The 19,686-nt window shown below is 44.7% G+C and overlaps 2 protein-coding genes across 2 annotated transcripts in view; one reads left to right on the top strand and one right to left on the bottom strand.

Moving 5' to 3' along the window:
- Positions 1-16,277, bottom strand: part of LOC127920873 (sister chromatid cohesion protein PDS5 homolog A-like) — a 128,793-nt gene extending 112,516 nt beyond the window's left edge. The window contains exons 1-2 of the mRNA XM_052504901.1: positions 16,067-16,277; positions 14,901-15,054 (exon numbers count right to left, since the gene is read on the bottom strand). Coding sequence (XP_052360861.1) covers positions 14,901-15,014 — 114 coding nt within the window. The 5' untranslated portion in view covers positions 15,015-15,054; positions 16,067-16,277. The remainder of the gene's footprint in view (positions 1-14,900; positions 15,055-16,066) is intronic.
- An 836-nt stretch (positions 16,278-17,113) lies between these two features.
- Positions 17,114-19,686, top strand: part of LOC118382907 (uncharacterized) — a gene marked incomplete at its 3' end in the record, with an annotated part of 30,057 nt that continues 27,484 nt past the window's right edge. The window contains exon 1 of the mRNA XM_052504900.1: positions 17,114-17,550. Within this exon, the coding sequence (XP_052360860.1) occupies positions 17,253-17,550 (298 nt within the window). The remainder of the gene's footprint in view (positions 17,551-19,686) is intronic.

The raw sequence follows: 19,686 nt of genomic DNA, 5'->3' as shown, positions 1-19,686 counted from the left end.
CACTAGACTAGCACTAGGACCCAGCAGAACCCTTCTTCTAGCACTAGGACCCAGCAGAACTAGGACCTTCTAGCACTAGGACCCAGCAGAACCCTTCTAGCAACAGGACCCAGCAGAGCACTAGGACCCAGACCCAGCAGAACCCTTCTAGCACTAGGACCCAGCAGAACTCTTCTAGCACTAGGACCCAGCAGAACCCTTCTAGCACTAGGACCCAGCAGAACCCTTCTAGCACTAGGACCCAGCAGAACCAGGCTAGCACTAGGACCCAGCAGAACTCTTCTAGCACTAGGACTAGCAGAACTTTCTAGCACTAGGACCCAGCAGAACTCTTCTAGCACTAGGACCCAGCAGAACTCCTAGCACTAGCTCAGCAGAACAGCCTTCTAGCACTAACAGCAGAACCTTCTAACAGGTCCTACTACTAGTTTAACAGCTCTAGCACTAACAGGAACTCCTATGTAGCAGCAGGGCTACTAGTTTAGCAGAACTCTTTTAGCACTACCCAGCAGAGGTCTTCCTCTGTGTAGTCTCCAGCAGGGCAGCAGTTTAACAGCTGCAGACAGGAGTGGAGGGGGGGCTAGCTCAGGCATAACAGAGAATGAGGGGCTCTAGCTTCTCATAACTCTCTCTCTCTGTCCTCTCTGTCGCTCTGGCAGTTACCGAACAGCTCCGGAGGCTATTTCATAACAGGTCCTATGTTACTACATGATAACAGGTCCTACTACTAGTTTAACAGCTCTATTTCATAACAGGTCCTATGTAGCAGTAGGGCTACTAGTTTAACAGCTCTATTTCAAACAGGTAACAGGTCCTATGTAGCAGCAGGGCTACTAGTTTAACAGCTCTATTTCATAACAGGTCCTATGTAGCAGCAGGGCTACTAGTTTAACAGCTCTATTTCATAACAGGTCCTACTACTAGTTTAACAGCTCTAGTTCATAACAGGTCCTACTACTAGTTTAACAGCTCTATTTCATAACAGGTCCTATGTAGCAGCAGGGCTACTAGTTTAACAGCTCTATTTCATACCAGGTCCTATGTAGCAGCAGGGCTACTAGTTTAACAGCTCTATTTCATACCAGGTCCTATGTAGCAGCAGGGCTACTAGTTTAACAGCTCTATTTCATAACAGGTCCTACTACTAGTTTAACAGCTCTAGTTCATAACAGGTCCTATGTAGCAGCAGGGCTACTAGTTTAACAGCTCCATTTCATAACAGGTCCTATGTAGCAGCAGGGCTACTAGTTTAACAGCTCTAGTTCATAACAGGTCCTATGTAGCAGCAGGGCTACTAGTTTAACAGCTCTATTTCATAACAGGTCCTATGTAGCAGCAGGGCTACTAGTTTAACAGCTCTATTTCATAACAGGTCCTATGTAGCAGCAGGGCTACTAGCTTAACAGCTCTATTTCATAACAGGTCCTATGTAGCAGCAGGGCTACCAGAGCTCCCTCCCACCAACCTCCACACAGCCAGACACTTCCCTCCCACCAACCTCCACACAGCCAGACACTTCCCTCCCACCAACCTCCACACAGCCAGACACTTCCCTCCCACCAACCTCCACACAGCCAGACACTTCCCTCCCACCAACCTCCACACAGCCAGACACTTCCCTCCCAGCCAGACACTTCAACCTCCACACAGCCAGACACTTCCCTCCCACCAACCTCCACACAGCCAGACACTTCCCTCCCACCAACCTCCACACAGCCAGACACTTCCCTCCCACCAACCTCCACACAGCCAGACACTTCCCTCCCACCAACCTCCACACAGCCAGACACTTCCCTCCCACCAACCTCCACACAGCCAGACACTTCCCTCCCACCAACCTCCACACAGCCAGACACTTCCCTCCCACCAACCTCCACACAGCCAGACACTTCCCTCCCACCAACCTCCACACAGCCAGACACTTCCCTCCCACCAACCTCCACACAGCCAGACACTTCCCTCCCACCAACCTCCACACAGCCAGACACTTCCCTCCCACCAACCTCCACACAGCCAGACACTTCCCTCCCACCAACCTCCACACAGCCAGACACTTCCCTCCCACCAACCTCCACACAGCCAGACACTTCCCTCCCACCAACCTCCACACAGCCAGACACTTCCCTCCCATCAACCTCCACACAGCCAGACACTTCCCTCCCACCAACCTCCACACAGCCAGACACTTCCCTCCCAGCCAGACACTTCCCTCCCATCAACCTCCACACAGCCAGACACTTCCCTCCCACCAACCTCCACACAGCCAGACACTTCCCTCCCAGCCAGACACTTCCCTCCCATCAACCTCCACACAGCCAGACACTTCCCTCCCACCAACCTCCACAGAGCCAGACACTTCCATCCCAGCCAGACACTTCCCTCCCACCAACCTCCACACAGCCAGACACTTCCCTCCCACCAACCTCCACACAGCCAGACACTTCCCTCCCACCAACCTCCACACAGCCAGCCACTTCCCTCCCAGCCAACCACTTCCCTCCCACCAACCTCCACACAGCCAGACACTTCCCTCCCACCAACCTCCACACAGCCAGACACTTCCCTCCCACCAACCTCCACACAGCCAGACACTTCCCTCCCAGCCAGACACTTCCCTCCCATCAACCTCCACACAGCCAGACACTTCCCACTTTGTAGGAGGCCCAATCAGAAGCCATCACTGGGTCTAGGAGCCAGCTCATTGGACAAAGCTGACCATGCAAGTTGAGGTCTAGGCTGGTAGGAATATAGTCAGAACCCATTCCCAGCGCTAGCTAACTAGCTGGCCAACTGTGTTTTTATATAGTCAGAACCCATACCCAGCGCTAGCTAGCTAGCTGTGTTTTTATATAGTCAGAACCCATACCCAGCGCTAGCTAGCTGGCCAACTGTGTTTTTATATAGTCAGAACCCATACCCAGCGCTAGCTAGCTAGCTAGCTGGCCAACTGTGTTTTTATATAGTCAGAACCCATACCCAGCGCTAGCTAGCTGTGTTTTTATATAGTCAGAACCCATACCCAGCGCTAGCTAGCTAGCTGTGTTTTTATATAGTCAGAACCCATACCCAGCGCTAACTAGCCAGCCAACTGGGTTTTTATATAGTCAGAACCCATACCCAGCGCTAGCTAGCTAGCTAGCTGAGTTTTTATATAGTCAGAATCCATACCCAGCGCTAGCTAGCTAGCTGTGTTTTTATATAGTCAGAACCCATACCCAGCGCTAGCTAGCTAGCTGAGTTTTTATATAGTCAGAACCCATACCCAGCGCTAACTAGCTAGCTGCGTTTTTATATAGTCAGAACCCATGCCCAGCGCTAACTAGCTCACTGTGTTTTTATATAGTCAGAACCCATACCCAGCGCTAACTATTTATGTTTTTATATAGTCAGAACCCATACCCAGCGCTAGCTAGCTGTGTTTTTATATAGTCAGAACCCATACCCAGCGCTAGCTAGCCGGCCAACCAGGTTTTTTTACGAAAGTCTGTCATGTGATCCGCGTTAGGGTTTGGTCGTCGTTGTAAATAAAAATGTGTTCTTAACTGACTTGCCTAGTTAAATAAAACAAACGATAGACTAGTATAAAGTAGTTGTCTTCTGAGAAGTGTTTTGAGGTTCTGATCTATAGTAGTGTACTATATAGGGAATAGGGCTCTGGTCTATAGTAGTGCACTATATAGGGAATAGGGCTCTGGTCTATAGTAGTGCACTATATAGGGAATAGGGCTCTGGTCTATAGTAGTGCACTATATAGGGAATAGGGTGCTATTTGACCTCGACCCAGGAAGAAGAGGCTGCAGCTGTGTGTGTGTGTGTGTGTGTGTGTGTGTGCAGTACCTGGTTCACAGTCCGGTTGCCATAGTGACAGGAAGGGGCTTGAACATTGTAGATGACCTGGCATCGCTCGTCATGGACGGCTGTTCTCGTGCTCTATGTATCTATTCTTCTACAAAACAGGATATTATCTATGTTCATTTAACGAGGCAACTAAGAACGAATTCTCATTCAGAATGACGGCCTACCAAAAGGCCTCCTTGTGGAGATGGGGGCTGGGATTAAACATTTAAAATTAAATATCAATATAGGACAAAACACACATCACGGCAAGAGAGACAACACTACATAAAGAGAGACAACACTACATAAAGAGAGACAACACTACATAAAGAGAGACAACACGACATAAAGAGAGACAACACGACATAAAGAGAGACCTAAAGACAACAACACAGCATGACTAGAGACAACACTACATAAAGAGAGACAACACTACATAAAGAGAGACCTAAGACAACAACATAGCATGACTAGAGAGACAACACTACATAAAGAGAGACCTAAGACAACAACATAGCATGACTAAGAGACAACACGACAAAAGAGAGACAACACTACATAAAGAGAGACCTAAGACAACAACATAGCATGACTAGAGAGACAACACTACATAAAGAGAGACCTAAGACAACATAGCATGACAAGAGAGACAACACTACATAAAGAGAGACCTAAGACAACAACAGAGCATGACTAGAGAGACAACACTACATAAAGAGAGACCTAAGACAACAACATAGCATGACTAGAGAGACAACACTACATAAAGAGAGACCTAAGACAACATAGCATGACAAGAGAGACAACACTACATAAAGAGAGACCTAAGAAAACAACATAGCATGACTAGAGAGACAACACTACATAAAGAGAGACCTAAGACAACATAGCATGACTAGAGAGACAACACTACATAAAGAGAGACCTAAGAAAACAACATAGCATGACTAGAGAGACAACACTACATAAAGAGAGACAACACTACATAAAGAGAGACAACACTACATAAAGAGAGACAACACGACATAAAGAGAGACAACACGACATAAAGAGAGACCTAAAGACAACAACACAGCATGACTAGAGACAACACTACATAAAGAGAGACAACACTACATAAAGAGAGACAACACGACATAAAGAGAGACAACACGACATAAAGAGAGACAACACGACATAAAGAGAGACCTAAAGACAACAACACAGCATGACTAGAGAGACAACACTACATAAAGAGAGACAACACTACATAAAGAGAGACCTAAAGACAACAACACAGCATGACTAGAGAGACAACACTACATAAAGAGAGACAGACCTAAGACAACACTACATAAAGAGAGACAACACTACATAAAGAGAGACCTAGACAACAACATAGCATGACTAGAGAGTCAACACTACATAAAGAGAGACAACACTACATAAAGAGAGACCTAAGACAACACAGCATGACTAGAGAGACAACACTACATAAAGAGAGACCTAAGACAACAACACAGCATGACTAGAGAGACAACACTACATAAAGAGAGACCTAAGACAACAACATAGCATGACTAGAGAGACAACACTAAATAAAGAGAGACAACACTACATAAAGAGAGACCTAAGACAACACTATATAAATAGAGACAACACTACATAAAGAGAGACCTAAGACAACAACACATAAAGAGAGACCTAAGACAACATAAAGAGAGACAACACTACATAAAGAGAGACAACACTACATAAAGAGAGACAACACTACATAAAGAGAGACCTAAGACAACAACACAGCATGGCAAGAGAGACAACACTACATAAAGAGAGACAACACTACATAAAGAGAGACCTAAGACAACAACACAGCATGGCAAGAGAGACAACACTACATAAAGAGAGACAACACTACATAAAGAGAGACCTAAGACAACAACACAGCATGGCAAGAGAGACAACACTACATAAAGAGAGACAACACTACATAAAGAGAGACCTAAAGACAACAACACAGCATGGCAAGAGAGACAACACTACATAAAGAGAGACCTAAGACAACAACATAGCATGGCAAGAGAGACAACACTACATAAAGAGAGACCTAAGACAACAACATAGCATGACTAGAGAGACAACACTACATAAAGAGAGACAACACTACATAAAGAGAGACCTAAGACAACAACATAGCATGGCAAGAGAGACAACACTACATAAAGAGAGACCTAAGACAACAACATAGCATGACAAGAGAGACAACACTACATAATGAGAGACAACACTACATAAAGAGAGACCTAAGACAACAACATAGCATGGCAAGAGAGACAACACTACATAAAGAGAGACCTAAGACAACATAGCATGACTAGAGACAACACTACATAAAGAGAGACAACACTCCATAAAGAGAAACAACACTCCATAAAGAGAGACCTAAGACAACACTACATAAAGAGAGACCTAAGACAACAACATAGCATGGCAAGAGAGACAACACTACATAAAGAGAGACCTAAGACAACAACATAGCATGACAAGAGAGACAACACTACATAAAGAGAGACCTAAGACAACATAGCATGACAAGAGAGACAACACTACATAAAGAGAGACCTAAGACAACAACATAACATGACTAGAGACAACACTACATAAAGAGAGACCTAGACAACAACATAGCATGACTAGAGAGACACCACTCCATAAAGAGAGACCTAGACAACAACATAGCATGACTAGAGAGACACCACTCCATAAAGAGAGACCTAGACAACAACATAGCATGACTAGAGAGACAACACTACATAAAGAGAGACCTAAGACAACATAGCATGACAAGAGAGACAACACTACATAAAGAGAGACCTAAGACAACAACATAACATGACTAGAGACAACACTACATAAAGAGAGACCTAGACAACAACATAGCATGACTAGAGAGACACCACTCCATAAAGAGAGACCTAGACAACATAGCATGACTAGAGAGACACCACTCCATAAAGAGAGACCTAGACAACAACATAGCATGACTAGAGAGACAACACTCCATAAATAGAGACAACACTACATAAAGAGAGACCTAAGACAACAACATAGCATGACTAGAGAGACAACACTACATAAAGAGAGACCTAAGACAACAACATAGCATGACTAGAGAGACAACACTACACAAAGAGAGACCTAAGACGACAACATAGCATGACTAGAGAGACAACACTACATAAAGAGAGACCTAAGACAACATAGCATGACTAGAGAGACAACACTACATAAAGAGAGACCTAGACAACAACATAGCATGACTAGAGAGACACCACTCCATAAAGAGAGACAACACTACATAAAGAGAGACCTAAGACAACAACATAGCATGACAAGAGAGACAACACTAAATGGAGAGACAACACTACATAAAGAGAGACCTGAGACAACAACATAGCATGACTAGAGAGACAACACTACATAAAGAGAGACCTAGACAACAACATAGCATGACTAGAGAGACAACACTACATAAAGAGAGACCTAAGACAACAACATAGCATGACTAGAGAGACAACACTACATAAAGAGAGACCTAAGACAACAACATAGCATGACTAGAGAGACAACACTACATAAAGAGAGACCTAAGACAACAACATAGCATGACTAGAGAGACAACACTACATAAAGAGAGACCGAAGACAACAACATAGCATGACTAGAGAGACAACACTACATAAAGAGAGACAACACTAAATGAGAGACAACATATGTAAAGAGACCTAAGACAACAACATAGCATGACTAGAGAGACAACACTACATAAAGAGAGACCTAAGACAACAACATAGCATGACTAGAGAGACAACACTAAATAAAGAGAGACCTAAGACAACAACATAACATGACTAGAGAGACAACACTAAATGGAGAGACACTACTATAAAAGAGAGACCTAAGACAACAACATAGCATGACTAGAGAGACAACACTACATAAAGAGAGACCTAAGACAACAACATAACATGACTATAGAGACAACACTATATAAAGAGAGACCTAAGACAACATAGCATGACTAGAGAGACAACACTACATAAAGAGAGACCTAAGACAACATAGCATGACTAGAGACAACACTACATAAAGAGAGACAACACTACATAAAGAGAGACAACACTACATAAAGAGAGACAACACTACATAAAGAGAGACAACACTACATAAAGAGAGACCTAAGACGACAACATAGCATGACTAGAGACAACACTACATAAAGAGAGACAACACTACATAAAGAGAGACAACACTACATACAGAGAGACAACACTATATAAAGAGAGACAACACTACATAAAGAGAGACAACACTACATAAAGAGAGACAACACTACATAAAGAGAGACCTAAGACAACATAGCATGACTAGAGACAACACTACATAAAGAGAGACCTAAGACAACAACATAGCATGACAAGAGAGACAACACTACATAAAGAGAGACCTAAGACAACATAGCATGACTAGAGAGACACCACTACATAAAGAGACAACACTACATAAAAAGAGACCTAAGACAACAACACAGCATGGCAAGAGAGACAACACTACATAAGAGACCTAAGACAACAACATAGCATGACTAGAGAGACAAAACTACATAAAGAGAGACCTAAGACAACAACATAGCATGACTAGAGAGACAACACTACATAAAGAGAGACCTAAGACAACAACACAGCATGACAAGAGAGACAACACTACATAAAGAGAGACCTAAGACAACATAGCATGACTAGAGAGACAATACTACATAAAGAGAGACCTAAGACAACAACATAGCATGACTAGAGAGACAACACTACATAAAGAGAGACAACACTACATAAAGAGAGACCTAAGACAACAACATAGCATGACAAGAGAGACAACACTACATAAAGAGAGACCTAAGACAACAACATAGCATGACAAGAGAGACAAACCTACATAAAGAGAGACCTAAGACAACAACATAGCATGACTAGAGAGACAACACTACATAAAGAGAGACCTAAAGACAACAACATAGCATGACTAGAGAGACAACACTACATAAAGAGAGACCTAAAGACAACAACATAGCATGACTAGAGAGACAACACTACATAAAGAGAGACAACACTACATAAAGAGAGACCTAAGACGACAACATAGCATGACAAGAGAGACAACACTACATAAAGAGAGACAACACTACATAAAGAGAGACCTAAGACGACAACATAGCATGACTAGAGAGACAACACTACATAAAGAGAGACCTAAGACAACATAGCATGACTAGAGAGACAACACTACATAAAGAGAGACCTAGACAACAACATAGCATGACTAGAGAGACAACACTACATAAAGAGAGACAACACTACATAAAGAGAGACCTAAGACAACAACATAGCATGACAAGAGAGACAACACTAAATGGAGAGACAACACTACGTAAAGAGAGACCTAAGACAACAACATAGCATGACTAGAGAGACAACACTACATAAAGAGAGACCTAGACAACAACATAGCATGACTAGAGAGACAACACTACATAAAGAGAGACAACACTACATAAAGAGAGACCTAAGACAACAACATAGCATGACAAGAGAGACAACACTAAATGGAGAGACAACACTACGTAAAGAGAGACCTAGACAACAACATAGCATGACTAGAGAGACAACACTACATAAAGAGAGACAACACTACATAAAGAGAGACCTAAGACAACAACACAGCATGACAAGAGAGACAACACTACATAAAGAGAGACAACACTACATAAAGAGAGACCTAAGACGACAACATAGCATGACTAGAGACAACACTACATAAAGAGAGACCTAAGACAACAACATAGCATGACTAGAGAGACAACACTACATAAAGAGAGACAACACTACATAAAGAGAGACCTAAGACAACAACATAGCATGACAAGAGAGACAACACTACATAAAGAGAGACAACACTACATAAAGAGAGACAACACTACATAAAGAGAGACCTAAGACAACAACAGCATGACTAGAGAGACAACACTACATAAAGAGAGATCTAAGACAACAACATAGCATGACTAGAGAGACAACACTACATAAAGAGAGACAACACTACATAAAGAGAGACCTAAGACAACAACATAGCATGACAAGAGAGACAACACTACATAAAGAGAGACAACACTACATAAAGAGAGACCTAAGACGACAACATAGCATGACTAGAGACAACACTACATAAAGAGAGACCTAAGACAACAACATAGCATGACTAGAGAGACAACACTACATAAAGAGAGACAACACTACATAAAGAGAGACCTAAGACAACAACATAGCATGACAAGAGAGACAACACTACATAAAGAGAGACAACACTACATAAAGAGAGACAACACTACATAAAGAGAGACCTAAGACAACAACAGCATGACTAGAGAGACAACACTACATAAAGAGAGACCTAAGACAACAACATAGCATGACTAGAGAGACAACACTACATAAAGAGAGACAACACTACATAAAGAGAGACCTAAGACAACAACATAGCATGACTAGAGAGACAACACGACATAAAGAGAGACCTAAGACAACAACATAGCATGACTAGAGAGACAACACGACATAAAGAGAGACAACACTACATAAAGAGAGACCTAAGACGACAACATAGCATGACTAGAGACAACACTACATAAAGAGAGACAACACTACATAAAGAGAGACAACACTACATAAAGAGAGACCTAAGACGACAACATAGCATGACTAGAGACAACACTACATAAAGAGAGACCTAAGACGACAACATAGCATGACTAGAGAGACAACACTACATAAAGAGAGACCTAAGACGACAACATAGCATGACTAGAGACAACACTACATAAAGAGAGACCTAAGACGACAACATAGCATGACTAGAGAGACAACACTACATAAAGAGAGACCTAAGATAACAACATAGCATGACTAGAGAGACAACACTACATAAAGAGAGACAACACTACATAAAGAGAGACCTAAGACGACAACATAGCATGACTAGAGACAACACTACATAAAGAGAGACAAGACAACAACATAGCATGACTAGAGAGACAACACATGACTAAAGAGAGACAACACTACATAAAGAGAGACCTAAGACAACAACATAGCATGACTAGAGAGACAACACTACATAAAGAGAGACAACACTACATAAAGAGAGACATAAGACAACAACATAGCATGACAAGAGAGACAACACTACATAAAGAGAGACAACACTACATAAAGAGAGACAACACTACATAAAGAGAGACCTAAGACGACAACATAGCATGACTAGAGAGACAACACTACATAAAGAGAGACCTAAGACAACATAGCATGACTAGAGAGACAACACTACATAAAGAGAGACCTAAGACAACAACATAGCATGACTAGAGAGACAACACTACATAAAGAGAGACCTAAGACGACAACATAGCATGACTAGAGAGACAACACTACATAAAGAGAGACCTAAGACGACAACATAGCATGACTAGAGAGACAACACTACATGAAGAGCAACACATGACAACATGAACATGGTAGCAACACATGACAACATCAACATGGTAGCAACACAACATGGTAGCAACACAACATGGTAGCAACACATGACAACATCAACATGGTAGCAACACAACATGGTAGCAACACAACATGGTAGCAACACATGACAACATCAACATGGTAGCAACACATGACAACATCAACATGGTAGCAGCACATGACAACATCAACATGGTAGCAACACATGACAACACAACATGGTAGCAACACATACCAACATGGTAGCAACACAACATGACAACATCAACACGGTAGCAACACAACATGGTAGCAACACAACATGGTAGCAACACAACATGGTAGCAAGACAACAACATGGTAGCAACACAAGATGGTAGCAGCACAAAACATGGTACAAACATTGGGCACAGACAACAGCACAAAGGGCAAAGAAGGTAGAGACAACAATACATCACACAAAGCAGCTACAACTGTCAGTAAGACTGTCCAAACGGCTCCTATGCACAGACACAGCTCATTTAAACATCTGGGGAAGGGAGTTACTATAGTTTAGCTCAGTGCTTGACTTGGACTGAAATGGGTTCTGTTTAGGTACTGGCCCAGTTCTGTTTATGTTTAGGTACTGGCCCAGTTCTGTTTATGTTTAGGTACTGGCCCAGTTCTGTTTATGTTTAGGTACTGGCCCAGTTCTGTTTATGTTTAGGTACTGGCCCAGTTCTGTTTATGTTTAGGTACTGGCCCAGTTCTGTTTATGTTTAGGTACTGGCCCAGTTCTGTTTATGTTTAGGTACTGACCCAGTTCTGTTTATGTTTAGGTACTGACCCAGTTCTGTTTATGTTTAGGTACTGGCCCAGTTCTGTTTATGTTCAGGTACTGGCCCAGTTCTGTTTATGTTTAGGTACTGGCCCAGTTCTGTTTATGTTTAGGTACTGACCCAGTTCTGTTTATGTACTGACCCAGTTCTGTTTATGTTTAGGTACTGACCCAGTTCTGTTTATGTTTAGGTACTGACCCAGTTCTGTTTATGTTTAGGTACTGACCCAGTTCTGTTTATGTGCCTCTGCGTGCGTGCCTGTCTGTCTGTCTGTCTGTCTGTCTGTCTGTTGGCCCCCTGCCTGTCTGTCTGTCGGCCCTCCGCGTGCCTGCCTGCCTGTCTGTCTGTCTGTTTGTCTGTCTGTCTGTCGGCCCTCCGCGTGCCTGCCTTTCTGTCGGCCTTCCGCGTGCCTGCTTTCCTGCCTGCCTGTCTGTCTGTCTGTCTGTCTGTCTGTCGGCCCCCGCACGTGCCTGACTGCCTGTCTGTCTGTCGGCCCTCCGCGTGACTGACTGCCTGCCTGTCTGTCGGCCTTCCGCGTGCCTGACTGCCTGTCTGTCGGCCTTCCGCGTGCCTGTCCGCCTGTCGGCCCCCACGTGCCTGACTGCCTGTCGCCCCCCCCGCGTGTCTGTCTGCCTGTCGCCCCCCCCGCGTGTCTGTCTGTCTGTCGGCCCCCGCGTGACTGCCTGCCTGTCGGCCCTCCGCGTGCCTGCCTGTCTGTCGGCCCTCCGCGTGCCTGCTTTCCTGCCTGCCTGTCTGTCTGTCTGTCTGTCTGTCGGCCCTCCGCCTGCCTGTCTGTCTGTCTGTCTGTCGGCCATCCGCGTGCCTGCCTGCCTGTCTGTCGGCCCTCCGCGTGCCTGCCTGCCTGTCTGTCTGTCGGCCCTCCGCGTGCCTGCCTGCCTGTGTCTGTCGGCCCTCCGCGTGCCTGCCTGCCTGTCTGTCTGTCGGCCCTCCGCGTGCCTGCCTGCCTGTCTGTCGGCCCTCCGCGTGCCTGCCTGCCTGTCTGTCTGTCGGCCATCCGCGTGCCTGCCTGCCTGTCTGTCGGCCCTCCGCGTGCCTGCCTGCCTGCCTGTCTGTCGGCCCTCCGCGTGCCTGCCTGCCTGCCTGTCGGCCCTCCGCTTGACTGCCTGTCTGTCGGCCCTCCGCGTGCCTGCCTGTCTGTCGGCCCTCCGCGTGCCTGCCTGCCTGCCTGTCGTCCCTCCGCGTGCCTGCCTGTCTGCCCTCCGCGTGCCTGCCTGCCTGTCTGTCGGCCCTCCGCGTGACTGCCTGTCGGCACCCCGCGTGACTGCCTGCTTGTCGGCCCTCCGCTTGACTGCCTGTCTGTCGGCCCTCCGCGTGCCTGCCTGCCTGCCTGTCGGCCCTCCGCGTGCCTGCCTGCCTGTCTGTCTGTCGGCCCTCCGCGTGCCTGCCTGCCTGTCTGTCGGCCCACTACGTGCCTGCCTGCCTGCCTGCCTGTTGGCCCACTGCGTGCCTGTTGGCCCCCTGTCACTACGTGACTGCCTGCCTGTCGGCCCACTACGTGACTGCCTGCCTGTCGGCCCACTACGTGACTGCCTGCCTGTCGGCCCACTACGTGACTGCCTGCCTGTCGGCCCACTACGTGACTGCCTGCCTGTTGGCCCACTGCCTGCCTGCCTGCCTGCCTGCCTGTTGGCCCACTGCCTGCCTGTTGGCCCACTGCCTGCCTGCCTGCCTGTTGGCCCACTACGTGCCTGCCTGTCTGTCGGCCAACGGCGTGCCTGCCTGCCTGTTGGCCCACTACGTGCCTGCCTGCCTGCCTGTTGGCCCACTACGTGCCTGCCTGTTGGCCCCCTGCCTGCCTGTCTGCCTGCCTGCCTGCCTGTTGGCCCACTGCGTGCCTGTTGGCCCCCTGCCTGCCTGCCTGCCTGTTGGCCACCTGCCTGCCTGCCTGCCTGCCTGTCTGTCTGTTGGCCCACTACGTGCCTGCCTGCCTGCCTGTTGGCCCACTGCGTGCCTGTTGGCCCCCTGCCTGCCTGCCTGTTGGCCCCCTGCCTGCCTGCCTGCCTGCCTGCCTGTCTATCCTCCGCAGAACAAAAAACAGCAGCAGACACACAGAGAGGTTTCCATAGAGGAGGTGGTGGTCGCCCCCCCCCTTCTATTCATGACATCATACCGCAGGTACACAAGGCAGACCTCCTACTAGTGCATGACGTCATACACAACGACGTCATAAAGAACGCCGACAGTCACAGTGTTCTAGATCTATGACTGTGGTCCGGTACCATGACAACGTCACCAATAACACCTCTGGCTTCCCAGCAGGGTAGCAATGTTATTGGGGGGGGGGGGACAATTCCTCTGACCATAGATAGCTACCGTCTCTGAAAAAGCTATGATTGCTTTTACCTCCATCCCAGTCTCTCTCTCTCCCTCTCCCTGCCTATACTAGTGTACGACTTAACTCGGCTGTAGCAGGTGTCTTTCATGTTTAGAGAGTTTGGGTGTTATTGGTAATCGGACAGTGTGCTGGACATTGATGTAGTGAGTCTGAAGAGAGACAGCTAACAGTATGTTTACAGTGAGAAACCCCCCCCAAGCTCACTAGGTCTCTGCAAACCACCTGAACACATCCTAGCTCAGTGAGTCTTGACAGATGGCCATGTGGGGGTTGGGGTTGGTTTGGTTTTAACCGACTAACCTTCAGCCGTTTCACCACCTCATCGTTGCTTATCTTCTCCGTGATTTCCTTCACTCCAGGCGGGTAGGTGATCTTGCTGTCCCCCGCCGGTTTCTGCTGCTGCGGGAACTCCATGCTTGTCGTCGTTTTAATCCACACAGTCCTCTACTGGCCTCTGTAGGCCAGAAAACAAGACACAAATCAACACTACCATTCTACCGCACTTCTCAAAAAAAAACATCGTTTTAAAAACACTGTTTTGTGCTTCTGATTATTATTTATGCGAGGGGAATAGCAACGCGTCAGTCGACTAAGGGGGAAATGTCTCCCTGAATGAAGTTGCTTTTTTTTGTATAATTAAAAATAAAAATAAAAATCCTGGCTGTGCTAGTTAGCGTGTTAGCTAAACAGCGCGATATCCGCTCTGCAATCGCATGTTCTTACATCAAGATTAACGTTAAAATGTTTTGTAGCCACCAGTTTGGTTTGCGTTTTCAAATACAATATATATATACCATTACACCTGTGTGTATGTTGAACAAATCAAATTCATATCTATAAATATAAACATACTACTATTGCAAGATGAGTTGCGATGCTAGCTAGCTAGCTATGGTAGTTGGTTCACAAGACCCGCACTGTGTATGCTAAGCTAAGCTAACCAGCTAGCATTTTTAGCCATTTTAGAAATGTTAGCGTTGTTAGCGTTGTTAGCATTGTTAGCATCGTTAGCATTGTTAGCCTAGGCCTCAAACTACTCACAGAGAACACCCATCACATTTGCACATCACTGTTGTTACCAAAAGAGACAGAAATTAAATTCACGAATAACAGTTATTCTCAAGACCTCTTTCTGCGAACGACTTCCTGTCATGTTTAGCGTTTAGAAGTAAAAAACAACTTTATTTGTCCAGGAAAATAAAGATAAATCAACTTCGTTATGTTTGTTTCAACTTCAAGCTCTCTCTGTCTCTGTCTCTCTCTCTCTTCACATCGTTTCCTTACAGTGGCGCTTTACTTCTCTCGGTTGTAAAAGATGCAATCGTCGCCCTCCCTCTCCAACATCACAATTATAACAAAAGAAAGCTTTTTGTACACATACAACTATGAGCCAAAAAAATATCTGCAAACAGTAGCCGCGGTCCACCAAAAATAAACCCAACATGTAATTCCTGTATCATATTTACCTCACCAATGAGCGGTTTTAATTCATGAGGTTGTGTGTGTGTGTTTTTAGTTTCGGCACAAAGCTCCGTGTCTCCAGTCTCTCCAGCAGCCAGTCTCAGCAGTTTGAATGTCCCCTCTGTGGACGCTGGGTGGACGGCGCCGTCCTCGGTCTGACCGGGGTACTGCAACACGCCTCATCAAGCGGGACTCGGAAAAACCAAACTCCAACTTCCCCCTTTTTTTTTTTTTTTAGATGCAGGAACATAAAAACCCGACAAGAGATGCTGATCCCAGGTCAGTATTTAGAAGTTCCCTGAATGGATAGGGGTTGAAGTTGTGGGGGGAGGTGATTCTAGGTTTGTGCATGGCCGGAATATAATTTAAGAGGTTTGGAAGGAGTTTTCAATACTGTACCAAATAAATTAGAATAGCAGACAAGGCACTTATAGTATGCCAGTGTACCAAAGTTGCAGATATTAATAAATGTAAAAGAGAATGATTTAACACCATAGTAAATACAAACCATATTTGTGCTTATTCATTTTCCCTTTTGTATATTAACCATTTGTACACTGTTACAACAATATGACACGTGTAATGTCTTTATTTATTTTTGAAACTTCTGTGAGTGTAATGTTTACTGTTCATTTCTATTGTTTATTTCACTTTTGTATATTTATCTACCTCACTTACTTTTGGCAATGTTTAACATATGTTTCCCATGCCAATAAAGGCCCTTGAATTGAAATGGATTTAAATGAACAACAACGTAACGACACACATCTATTTGGGAACTACAAAAGTTGATTTGGCAGGTTTTCAGCGTGGTCTTATTTCTCTCTCTCTCTCTCTCTCTCTCTCTCTCTGAATTCAATTCAATTCAAGGGCTTTATTGTCATGGGAAACATGTGTTAACATTGCCAAAGCAAGTGAGGTAGACAACATACAAAGTGAATATATAAAGTGAAAAACAACAAAAATTAACAATAAACATTACACATACAACAGTTTCAAAACAGTAAAGACATTACAAATGTCTCTCTCTCTCTCTCGTGTAGTTGACCAACCCAGCCGCTTGGTGCGCTGCTGTTGTTTCAGCCCAGCTTCCTCAAACCAGCTTCTTCCGTTGTTTTTAACATGGCCACAACACCACGCCAGTGAGATACTTCCCTAAGACAACTGTTTTTAAACATTAGCACACCGAGAATGCCAAGGAAAAAGAAAAACGGACATAGCCCGGCAAGAGTACCCGGCTTGTCAAACGACAACAACAACCGAATACCGGGAACGGGTGACGGCGCGCCGCTGTCGAGAAGTGAATTCAACACCGGGACTAACTCTCACGACTACGGCAGTACTAATATGCTCGTTTCGACAAAAAACCCAGGAGGCATCTCGGCTACTTCTCAGGACAAGGACGAGATCGTGAGGACCATGAAGGAGATGTTTTGCCACCTGGATCCGGAAGTTCTTTACATTGTGTTGGCCGAGTGTGACTTCAAAGGTAAATATGACTCTTGACTGACAAGTTGAACGTAGCTTAGTTGTGACAAAGTATTTAGATCGATATCTAGATATTAAGTATGTTCCTTAAACGTGATTGGTTGGGTGCGTTGTTGCAGCAACAGCAATGCTGGTTGGTCCCTTTGACCGATATTTCCCATATTGATCATATGATTGATTACGTCGATCCACGTTATGTCAGAGGTTATGTGACGTCACCTCTCCCACACATCCCTGCTCCTCCACTTTACACCCGACACTCAAATCTAAAACACAAAATGTTTTTCTTATTTTTTAAATATTTTTTTTTATACATAAGATGAATAACTAAAGTAAAAAAAAGCATCCAGGCTAACAATTTACTTACTTTCCTGTTTTGTGAATAGGATAACTCCGCGTTAGTCTCCCGCGTTAGCGTGTATTTCAATGGCACGTGTACTGACTGATCATGTTGTTGCATCATCCCCTGGTGTCACGAGGTTACTGTAGTTCAACAGTACATATTGGGACTACAGTACATATTGGGACTACAGTACATATTGGGACTACAGTACAACAGTACACATTGGGACTACAGTTCAACAGTACACATTGGGACTACAGTTCAACAGTACACATTGGGACTACAGTACATATTGGGACTACAGTACAACAGTACATATTGGGACTACAGTACACCTTGGGACTACAGTTCAGTACATATTGGGACTACAGTAAATATACTCTTGGGACTACAGTTCAACAGTACACATTGGGACTACAGTACATATTGGGACTACAGTACATATTGGGACTACATTTCAACAGTACACATTGGGACTACAGTTCAACAGTACACATTGGGACTACAGTTCAACAGTACACATTGGGACTACAGTACATATTGGGACTACAGTTCAACAGTACATATTGGGACTACAGTACATATTGGGACTACAGTTCAACAGTACATATTGGGACTACAGTTCAACATTACACATTGGGACTACAGTACATATTGGGACTACAGTACATATTGGGACTACAGTTATACAGTACATATTGGGACTACAGTTCAACAGTACACATTGGGACTACAGTACATATTGGGACTACAGTACACATTGGGACTACAGTTCAACAGTACACATTGGGACTACAGTTCAACAGTACATATTGGGACTACAGTTCAACAGTACATATTGGGACTACAGTACATATTGGGACTACAGTTAAACAGTACACATTGAGACTACAGTTCAACAGTACATATTGGGACTACAGTACACATTGGGACTACAGTACACATTGGGACTACAGTACATATTGGGACTACAGTACATATTGGGACTACAGTACAACAGTACACATTGAGACTACAGTTCAACAGTACATATTGGGACTACAGTACATATTGGGACTACAGTACACATTGGGACTACAGTACATATTGGGACTACAGTACACATTGGGACTACAGTACACATTGGGACTACAGTACACATTGGGACTACAGTACATATTGGGACTACAGTACATATTGGGACTACAGTTCAACAGTACACATCGGGACTACAGTACATATTGGGACTACAGTACATATTGGGACTACAGTTCTACAGTACATATTGGGACTACAGTTCAACAGTACATATTGGGACTACAGTACATATTGGGACTACAGTTCAACAGTACATATTGGGACTACAGTTCAACAGTACAGATTGGGACTACAGTACATATTGGGACTACAGTTCAACAGTACATATTGGGACTACAGTTCAACAGTACATATTGGGACTACAGTTCAACAGTACAGTCGTGGCCAAAAGTTGAGACACAAACATACATTTTCACAAAGTTTGCTGCCTCAGTTTGTGTAATGGCAATTTGCATATACTCCAGAATGTTATGAAGAGTGATCAGATGAATTGCAATTAATTGCAAATTAACTGAATCCCCCACAAAAAAAAAAAACATTTCCACTGCATTTCAGCCCTGCCACAAAAGGACCAGCTGACGTCATGTCAGTGGTTCTCTCGTTAACACAGGTGTGAGTGTTGATGAGGACAAGGCTGGAGATCACTCTGTCATGCTGATTGAGTTCGAATAACAGACTGGAAGCTTCAAAAGGAGGGTTGTACTTGGAATCGTTGTT

This window comes from Oncorhynchus keta, unplaced genomic scaffold (assembly GCF_023373465.1).
Source record: "Oncorhynchus keta strain PuntledgeMale-10-30-2019 unplaced genomic scaffold, Oket_V2 Un_contig_2103_pilon_pilon, whole genome shotgun sequence".
Lineage (NCBI taxonomy): Eukaryota > Metazoa > Chordata > Actinopteri > Salmoniformes > Salmonidae > Oncorhynchus > Oncorhynchus keta.
Note: the sequence above shows the minus strand (reverse complement) of the source record. Positions and strands in the feature narration are given on the sequence as shown.